Source organism: Stenella coeruleoalba (genome assembly GCF_951394435.1).
Source record: "Stenella coeruleoalba genome assembly, chromosome: 16".
NCBI classification, from domain to species: domain Eukaryota; kingdom Metazoa; phylum Chordata; class Mammalia; order Artiodactyla; family Delphinidae; genus Stenella; species Stenella coeruleoalba.
In genome coordinates, this window is record NC_137162.1 from 36542827 (window position 1) to 36553562 (window position 10736).

The 10736-nt window shown below is 37.4% G+C and overlaps 1 protein-coding gene across 2 annotated transcripts in view; it reads left to right on the plus strand.

Moving 5' to 3' along the window:
* The window catches only part of PANK1 (pantothenate kinase 1), a 68183-nt gene extending 65436 nt beyond the window's left edge, over positions 1 to 2747 (plus strand). For both annotated transcript variants that reach the window (XM_079900361.1, XM_079900362.1), the window contains one exon: positions 2398 to 2747. In XM_079900361.1, the coding sequence (XP_079756487.1) occupies positions 2398 to 2457 (60 nt within the window). In that variant the 3' untranslated portion in view covers positions 2458 to 2747. The remainder of the gene's footprint in view (positions 1 to 2397) is intronic.
* Positions 2748 to 10736: the final 7989 nt, after the last annotated feature.

Genomic DNA, 10736 nt, shown 5'->3' on the forward strand with positions numbered 1-10736 from the left:
CCATCACCACACATTGTTACATTTTTTTGTCCTTGTGATGAGAACTTTTAAGATCTACTTTCCTAGCAACTTTCACTTGTTAACTAGCTTTTTAATCTTTCTCAAGAATTTAACTGGATTTTCAAAGAGGTGACCATTCATCTTGTACTCTTTTTATTGGTTTAGGTGGCATATAATTACATTAGATTATTACATTAACAATCAAACTGTCATAAACAAATTTGAGGATAAACACAGGTGACTCTTGGCAAGTAAACAACTCAGCTGGTGAGAACAGAAGTGCTTGGGCTGCTCCGAGTAGCCTGGTGGCCTTGAGAGGCTGGTGTGCTAGCCATTAGGCAGCCTGTTTACAGAAGAAGTGGAGCGCTCCGGTTAATGCAAAGGGTCCCTTATATCCAGTTTCTACACTAATACGAATCGGAGGTTTCTAAAACTGAGTGGGGAGCCCTCATCTCTTCCCACCTCTTCTATTCCCCTTTAAAATCAATACTGTAGAGAGCAGCTGTTTATCACGGGAGGTACCCAAAGCCTTGGGTATATTGCAGCAGAAAGAACATTGGGAGAACGAGTGTCATAAATTTTAATTGTAATGAATAACTACTGTGGCATTTTTCTCATCTCCAAACTGAATTATTTATTTGAAAAGTTGCTGATGCATTTATAAATTATTTAGAGCTCTCTAAGCCTATGTTTTGTTTTATGAAAGCATCTAAAACAATACGAAGTTAAATACCAAATAGTTAACTATTTAACTGTACTAAAGAAAGTTTTTCTTTTTGTCTTTTTAAGGAGGCTAAGGCATGAAGTGATATAACTTTTTTATGGGGGGCGAGGGCCGTGGAGTCTCAGAATTTTCACTCCCCCTCCTCCAACCAGAGCAGCTCCTTTTTTATCTGCTTAGTTACCGATTTCCCTTGTAAGATTTTGTTTAAAAAAATAATTAAAATGAAAAAGAAGACCACTCTTCTAGCCCATCTGGTGTTGCCATATTTAGCGATTAAAAATCTAGGACACAGTTGTTTTACCTGGCATTTATCTGGCAACCCTAAGTTTAGATCCTCTTGGACTAAGGCAGAAAACAGCCTGGAAGCCGTCAGGGATTAAAAGCCATCTACAAGGGCACACAGGGAGTTAGTTGATGGTAAGATAAGGAAAAAGAGCCAGCATTTGGGGGAAACCTACTTCTCTGGATAAAAAGGCATCCCTTTGTACAATCTTGGGCCTCTGTGAATGATGGCTTTGGTTTGTTACTAAGTATCATAACTCAGCCTCTATGGCCGATGAAAGCAGAGCAATTTTATGTCTCCTTGTAGGTGTTTCTCAGAAATTTCTCTACCTTCTTAGGTTCACTCTCACTTAGGCAGGTCTTCCTGGAGGATATTATGGAGAGAGGACTTTTGGGAGGTGCTGGTGAGGTGGCCTTCCTGCCCTGCCTGGAGTCCTCACTCACTCAGTCCCACTCACTCCACTTACGTAAGTGCGCGTCTCCTAAGAGAAGTAGTGTAGCCAAGCCGTTGAGAGCACAGGCCCTCACTGACTTGGAGACCTTAGGCAATGACTCTACCTTTCCATTTCTGTTTTAGCTTTTGTGGAATGGGGTGATAATATTATTTGTCTCATAAAGTTACTGTGACGATTAAGTGAGGAAATCCATGTACGTTTCTAGCATATAGTGAGCCCTCAGAGGTCAGCTGGCAGGGAGGCAAAGATCCTACATGTAGTGTTCTGCCAGATGCCACCCATTTCGCAGTAAGTAACTGTTGAGTCAGGCAGATACCAGAGGAGGAGAGTCTCTTGCCTTTTGGAAACCAGCTTCTCTAAACATTTCCATTTTTCAGCTTCCTTCATTTTCACAGATACGTGAGCTTTTCCTTTACAGATGAGCAAAGGGAAACTTGAGCTGATTTAGATGCCTTTCCGGGATCTACTGAGGGAAGCTTAGAGCTGTACCTTGTGAGACATTACAACTTTGAAGTCAGATCGATTTGCGATTGAACCCTGGCACAACTCATGTGACCTTGAAAGGGTAATTTACTTTATTACCTCCCATTTCTCATCTGTGGAATGGGAGTAATGTGAATTTTGCCATGACAAGGATTAAAATGAAATAATCCTAATCCTAAAAATCCTAAAAATTGTCAACATTGATGTAGTATACACTGTGGGGCCAGATATTTTTCTACGCACTTTACATCAGTTAATTTATTTAATGTATATAAACAAATAGATATCCAATGCACTTATTATTATTATATCATGTTTCATGCCAGAGGTCAGGTTTTAAGTTTCTTGTATCTATAGCATTAGGGGGCAGCATTCCTCGAATTATGAAAAACAGTAGGTATTGGACTAAGGTTCAGAGATAATCGTACAGAAGTTTTCTCATTGTTGTTGTAGGGTTATTTTGGAGCTGTTGGGGCACTGCTGGAACTGTTCAAAATGACTGATGACCAGTAGAGATGGGACAGGGATCCAAGCTCTGCGGCTGGAGAGGGTGAAAGCCACTGTGGGACGGAAGCCAAGCCATTATGGCAGATGAACCTGCTGGATTTGTAAATAATTAAAATCCTTCTAGCTGATCTTTTCTCTTGGGTTTTGAGCTTATGATTCAAAATGGGGAATACAAGAGTTTTTTCTGTATACTGTATTTTTTAAAAAAATATTTGTGCAGCGTGGCCAAACCTACCAATCTTATGCATTGACTTTGAAAAATGATATGATGTTTAAGAAGGACCTGAAATGTAAGTGCTGTTTATTTTTCTTCTGGGGTTTACTGATCAGTGTGGTAATTTTAACTTCATTTAGTAATTACTCTAGGAGATTTTACCTTGACTTATATTTTTCATGACGTTTCATGATTTGCTGTTGGTTTCAAATGAAACTACAAATCTGTCATGTTTTACTGTGAACACTATTTTGTTTGTTTGTTTACCTTTTTGGGTCTTGTTTTTTCTGTTTGAATGTCTTAGGGAAAAAGAGAGTCCTTCCCCCTGTTTCTGTCCTCAGATGACTCCCCCTCCCCCCTCCAATACCGTTCTTTAATGTAATTGTTCATATTAATCAAGGTGCTGACCAACTCAATACAAAGTTAAGCACGAGATCTAAAGCTCTCAAAAGTGCCCTTGAAGAGAAAACTCTGAAAAAGTGTTCATGAATTTAGTGAGTCTGGCAAAAGTTGAAAATTATATGCAATTTTGTCGTATCCCTTATGAACATATAGTGTTGCGGTAGATTTATTTTGTGTTAGGTTATGTTAAATTGAAATGTTCTCTGATGAGGTGTCCTCATCCATGCACAGCATATGAATGGCAACAAATCCTTGTGCAAGATATTGGGATTTACAGGGGAAAGTCTCCCGGTAGATTAACTGTTCACGTTGGGATGTTTAGGAGAAGTCATGGGTTGAGATGTCATGTGGTAATATCTGTGTTTTGTACATGTATGTAGCTAGGAGCTTTGTAACAAGGCGTCTTAAATAATAATAAAGTTGTTTTTTATTTGAAATATTTTAAACTGTATTTCAATCCCACTTTCTAAAATTAAAAAAAATTATTATACTGATCTATATATTTTTTTTCTGTTTGAAAGATATCATTGGGACTGATGGGTAACTTTCAAATGAGAGTCTTATACAAATACTGAAACACATGAGATCTAATGATTTAGAACTAATTAATCTTTTGAATTGAGCATATTGCTGAAAGGGATTTTTGAAGGACAGTACAATTGCTCCATGATGAAACTTTCCTTCTCTGCCTCTGGGCACTATCTTTAATTTCCATGTCTTCAAGTCTTGAAGAAGTTGATGTTAATGGAAGTATTCACTTGTCTGGTTGAAATAAAGCCTGTTTCTGTTGTGATTTTTTTTAGTGTATATGTTATTTTCATTTCTTAACCTTTATGTCCATCTTATCTGCTTTTGTATCATAAAATGAATATGTGTTGTACTTTTGCTACTCTACATTTCATAACTTGAAGCTTTCACATAAGCATGGTAAGGTCCAAAACACTGTGTCTTCAGTTGAAGCTGTAGCCCTATGCAGGGTTTTTTTTTTTTTTTTTTTTAATGTAGCTTTATTGTTCTTATACAACTAACTCCTTATTCCCAAAAGATCACTACTATATTTTGTTATTCTGAAAGAGTTCCAAAATTTGGTCATCACAATTATATTTGATCAACTTATGCCTGGCTTAAAACAATTCAAGCAATTAAGATGCTCTTGAAAAAGGTAAGTGTGAAAACCCACATATCCTCTGTGATAGTACCTTTTTTAGATTGTTCTCTTCTGCCATTCCTACTCTCATCTGTTAGGGAATAGCACCCCTTGGATCATGGTTCTGCAAAAAATAAAATCAGGGCAAGTTAGTATGACTACATAATTTTTTAATTATCTGGAATTACTTGATCTCTCATTACAAATGTTTAAAACATGAGGAGATAAATTACTCCGTTATACAAATATCAGTTAAATGTTGTTTACTTATAGCCAGCATTTTTTTTTTTTTTAATGAGGGAGTTGTAGCCTGAGGAATTTTTTTACATTCACTTGAATTATAGAAACTTTCCTTTGTCTCAACATCATGAAGAAACTTGGCAAGACTAAAGAATTTTTATCTTGAACTCCATGAATTCAGGGTGACCAGGTGGTCCAGAACATGACTTTTGGTTCTGAGACAGCTGCAGTTTTGATCCAGCTCAGCTATTGACAAGCTTTGTGGACAAGCTGCTAACCCTCTCTCTAAACCCTAATTTTCTCACTCATAAAATGGGGCAAATAGTAGTTTTTACCTATGTATTTAAAAAGCTTAGCACAAGGGCTAACACATAGTAAAAGCTTCATTAATGCTAGCTATGCTGGAAAAAAAATAGATGTTTGTAAATTAATGCATTAAATCAGTGATTTCTAAACTGGAATGTGGGGAATCCATTTTAGCATAAAACATCACACAGATCTGCATATGCTAGTACACGTCTACAGCCCCATATCCACACTTCCAGAATCCCAAACTCTTAACATTTCTCTTGACAGAAAAATTCAAGACAGAAAAAGTTGATTTGAGCATTATTTATCATTCTTTGGCGGGCTCTTCACATGTTTTGTTGCAAAGCTATTAATGTGTGTTTGATTACAGGGTCTGCCCGAGACCCTACCAGAGGTGTTAATTAAGTAGGGAGCAAGGGCTTCCCTGGTGGCGCAGTGGTTGAGAATCTGCCTGCTAATGCAGGGGACACGGGTTCGAGCCCTGGTCTGGGAGGATCCCACATGCCACAGAGCAACTGGGCCCGTGAGCCACAACTACTGAGCCTGTGCATCTGGAGCCTGTGCTCCACAACCAGAGAGGCCGCGATAGTGAGAGGCCCGCGCACCGCGATGAAGAGTGGCCCCTGCTTGCCGCAACTAGAGAAAGCCCTCGCACAGAAACGAAGACCCAACACAGCCAAAATAAATTAATTAATTAATAAACTCCTACCCCCAACATCTTCTAAAAAAAAAAAAAGTAGGGAACAAGTCTGAATCTTAAAACAGAAGTGGTCTCAAGAGTTTCAGATAAAGGACTCATGGAAAGATTTACCTGTATTCTTCAGCTTATGTACTTTTCCATATTCCATATTTACATGGATTCAGAGTCCCTTTGTTGGGAACCATTGTTACAGGTAATTTATACTTGACATCATTCAGTCATACAAGGAATATTAAGTTATTTTGTGCCAGGAAGGAGCACTGAGTAAACTAGGAGGAATAGGATACAACCCCTGCTGTCCAGTGTGGGGAAGACAGAAGTCTTAAACCAACACATATAATTAAGTGTCACAGGTGTCATTCATTCATTCATTCACAAATATTCACAGCAGTGAACAAAACAGACCCATCCTCACAGACCTTACATTCTGGAAGGGAAGACAGATACATTCCTAATTACATAATGTTACATCAGTACTGCAAAGAGAAAAAGTAAGGTAGAGGGGCCTCAGAAGGAGGTAATTCTGTTTAGAAAATGAAAAGGGGATTGAAACTTCTCTGGTTAGAGTGCTCAAAGACAATCTCTCTTAGGAGGTGACGTTGGAGCAGAGGTGAATAAAGCTGAGAACACACCATGGAAATACCTGGGGAAAATACTTTTACTCCTGGAAAATGAGAATGGAGGTTGTGAAGACCTGTAAGGAGGCCAGTCTGCCCGGAGTAAACAACGGGCAGAGTGGTGGGAAATGCAGTTTTAGGAGTAGCCATGGACCAGGTCCTATACAAAGTCCCACAACTGAGGGTAGAAAACTGCCCTTGAAGGAGGCATTGGTCCCCTCTCCGGGAGGAGGGTGCAAGAAAAGTTTTCACAGAGTCTTAACCAACAAGTAGAGACCACCGAGTAGAGCAGGATGAGAGAAGCACTGAGAGAAGAAACAACCTGGCTTGTCCGGGACGCCGTTTGCTTCAGCCAGAGTGTGGTTAGTGGGAGCGAAACCAGATACTAGGAGAGAAGAAAACAGATTATGGAAGGACTCGTATTCCATGTAAAAGATGTTTCTGTAGCCAGTGTGAAGCCATCAAAGAGTGTCAAGTAAAGTGAAACTAGAATTAATCTGGCTTCAAAGTGATAATAGAGCAAAGTGATTCCACTTATATAAAATGTCTAGAATAGGCAAAGAGACAGAAATTCGATTAGTGGTTTCCCAGGGCTGGGGATTTGGAAGAAATGAGGATTTACTGCTAATAGTTATGAGGCTTCTTTTTTGGTGATGAAAATGTTCTAAAATTGATTGAAGTGATGATTGTACAACTCAACTAGAAACCACTGAATTAATTAAATGGTATGTGAATTATATTTCAGTAAAGGTACTTTTCAAAAATAACTTAAATTTGAAGGTTGAAAAAATCCTTTAAATACAGCACCAAAGTGAAATTAGGTATGTTAATTGGATATTCTTTATTTTAACCTAATTGGTGTCATTTTCAGTTTTGTAAAATATTCTACTCATTGTATTTGATTTTCTACCTTCTTTCTCCTGTACATTCCTTGAACATTTTTAGACACAACAACCAAGTGCATTTAGTCAAATGTGTATGGCAGAGTTGATGTGGTTACAATAGTAAATAATAAATGCCAACAGCCTCAGCCCCAGTTGCCTAAGGTTTCTTTTTTTGAACAAATGGATTTCCTTTTTAATTTTTGCAGTTATAGCTTAATAAGAGTTTTAATTTTCCCTTAGATTTAAAACAACTAGAAAGAATTGGACTTTTTTTATATTAGACTTTTTCTTCTCTCCTCTCTTCCTCCCCTTCACTCTGTTCATGAAATTTGCTGTTGCTATTTTAACCAGGTTCAGCATCTAAAGAATTCATGCCATTTGGCTGCCATAATGTGGCTAATGAGTTGTCTATTTTAGTTCCAGAGTGAGGCAGGTGGTCTATGTCTTCTTGTGTACCTTTAAGAGATACTTAAATTGTAATTTTAAAGAAAACTTAAATTTTAAAATAATTGTTTTCCATTGACTACTCGTTTACTTACCCTGACTTATTAAATATTTTTTTCATGGTATGTTCTCAGACTATGTTTTCTAGCATTTTTCTTGTGTTTGCATACTTGTGTGAGTGTGTATACATGGTGCATGGAGGAAGAAATAAACCCCAAGTTAATCCTGCAAGTAATGCATCTGGAGTTTATATGAGAACCATAATTTATGCAGCGTGTATTTTTAAATGCAATACTTGAACAGTTTGTCAAATGTTACATTATTTTAAATGTAGGCCAAGAGTGTTTCTGTATTAAGCTCCACAAGTGTGTGGGTTAAAATTAGGCAAGTTAATTGGATTGTGAATGTTAAACAGGAATATTTTTAAGCATTCTCCTTTGGGGTTTGATTACTATTTATATTGGATTTATAAATTTTGAAAGAAGCAGTCACTCTTGTCTGTCTGTTCACGTGCCAACATCAACATTGAATTTATCAAGTAATTATTTATGCAATGTTTAGACAGGCAAAATGAAATGGAGAAGGGAGCCAATTATCTGTGGATCCTACCCACACAGTTTTCAGCAACTGCAGAGAAAATGGGTTGGTTGTCAAGAACAACTGTTTTGTTGACTCTGCCCTGAACACTTAGTTAATTATGCAATTCTTCCTGTCCTTTAGCCTGTGTTTCTACATTCCATGCCTGGCCTCAGCTGTCTGTGTCAGTCATGACTGTGGTCGTTAATTAACCACGACGACTGCCTCAGCAAAATCAAGCTGGAGGAATCCCTGTCCATTACAAAGCTTGGTCTCAGGGAACCTTAAGGACCATTTCACCTGTGGCATAATCTATTTTAGTGGCCATCGAGAAAGATACTACCAAGATATAACCACCCTTGGATATAAGAAATTAACCTTTTTAAAAGGGTATATGACATTAAGATTTGCTTTAAAAGAAAACGCCAAACTGAGTCTCGTTTTCGGATCCCACACAACTTCCAAACACACTGGCATGCAAACTTTAAGATTTATTAACTCATTATATAATGTTACCTATCGATTAATTAGTTAATTAAAGCTCATGTTTTAATGTCAGCTTTTACCTATTGACCCAGTGCTGCAAAAGAGAATTTGGAAGCAATGATGGAGTCTTACATTTCAACTCAGGGGAAATCAGTTTTGATCATTCGATTGGTAAGTTGCAAAACTATGCTAAAAGCCTTGCCCAGAGTAAGGTTACCAAGTATGAGAAGCGAAACTTAAACCTTTTGCCTTTATTCTAATTTTTAAATTCCTAAGTAAATGTGAGCTGTTTAGGGAATATCAGTTAGGAAGGAGCCAACTTACTAGCCTGCTTTAAACTCTCTTGAACTCTCACAGGTTCTGACCTGGCACCGGATGAAGAGGAAGGGCTTGGGACAGAGAAGACCTTTGACATTCTTCCAAACCTGCATTTCTTTGATTCTAAAAATTGGGCATTGAGCCTACCCTTTATAAAGTTATCACATGAGAATAAATGGTGTTTACACGGAAAAGAGCTCATAACAGTGACAGCTCTGAGGGATTAAGCCTTTCATGTGCTTGGCATTCCGTGTACATAACCTCCTTTAATCTACCCAGCAAATGAACATAGTGGGGATTCCTGTCCCCATTTTACAGAAAAGACTGAGGTTTGGAGAGGTAAAGGAGCATGCCCACGATACCAATCACCAAGAATCTTGAAATGGCCTTTTGGGAAAAATCAAGGCTTCTCTGAGTCCAAATGATCCAGATATTTACTTCCATTTTCCAAAGGGATTGTATGTAGACACAATGTCTGACTGTGTAACTATCACTCCTATCATTCATCTCATTGACATTTCTTCATACCCAGGCTCAATATTTCACATTGGCTGGTCTGAGGTCCTAGCTCAAGGGCCTTCCTTCTCTGTTATTCGGTTAATAGTAACATTCCCCCGCCTGGCCTTCTCTCTTTCTTCTTTAGTCACACTTCCACCACACTCTATACAAGCATTGATGCTAGACTTGCACATACTAGAGTGCTTCTAAAACAGACAGAAAACAAAAAGCTTATTGACTAAACTTCTATGCAGTTAAAATAATCTGTATTTCATCTTGTCCAAGAAGAAATACTTGAGTCTACAAAATACTGGCTTATTGTGAAGACCCATGCCAAAATTAGTTTTGCAAAATGGAATAATTATTGACTTCTGTACTAATTTTTTCTATTATAATTTGAAATAATTTCTATTTTAGTCAATAACTTACATTTCTGAGCTCTGATATTACTTTTGAAAATGTATTCTTCTCATGAAACAGTTCATCTTGATGTGATTTTTAATTAATCTTTCAATTCTTAAATTTTGAAAGAGTATATAGAAATTATGGTATTTGGTTTTTAAGTGTTTCTCATTAGATTTTAAATTTTTAGTAGTTATGCAATTTTTAGTATCAGCAAATAAACCTCTTTTCAATAGTTAATATTTAAATGACCTATCATTTTGTCTTGATTATGATTTTTATTAGGAAGAACGTGTCTTCTAAATCCACTGTCATCCTCAAAGATAGAAGAAGAGTTCTTTATTGAGTTATTTTTATTCCTGTTCAATTTTTTTTTGTCCCTAGAAATGATGTAGGTCAAAGACAGTTTTCTTTTTCAAAGGGAATCCTATGTTCTCAATAACTTAGCGCAGAGTTAAATTGCTTAAATACTCATAGCATCTCAGATGTCAGATGGCTTTAACAAAAGGAGATGCTCAGGATACAGGATATCTTACATTGTGGTATAGGCCAACATGCCTCAGAATAACCTGGAGAGTTTGTTTAACACGACTATTTGGGGACCTCTCCCTGGACCATCTGTATCTGAATCTCTAAGATTGGGGTCCCAGAATGCATGAAAAAAGATCTTCTCAAATAATCCTTAAAAACCTAAAATTTGAGAATCACTGTCTTAGAGGTTATATTACTACTAACATTAAAAATCATATCCACATTTAAATAAACCTTCCTGATTCTCTGGCAGGTCACACCCATTTGCAGGAAAGCAACATTGTTCGATGATCAACTACTGATTAAATAAACCCAGCTGCTGTCTCTGTTAAAAATGACGGTACCACATAGACATTAATCAACCATGGCCACTACATAATGACTGACACCCTTCAAAACAATAGACACAAAGAGCACAGTTTTATAGCTTGGTTTTCAATTTCTGTTCCATTCCCACATTTTTCTGATACCTCTTTCGGTGTTCTGAATTTAGTTTGTAGGGAAGAAGGAATCTCTT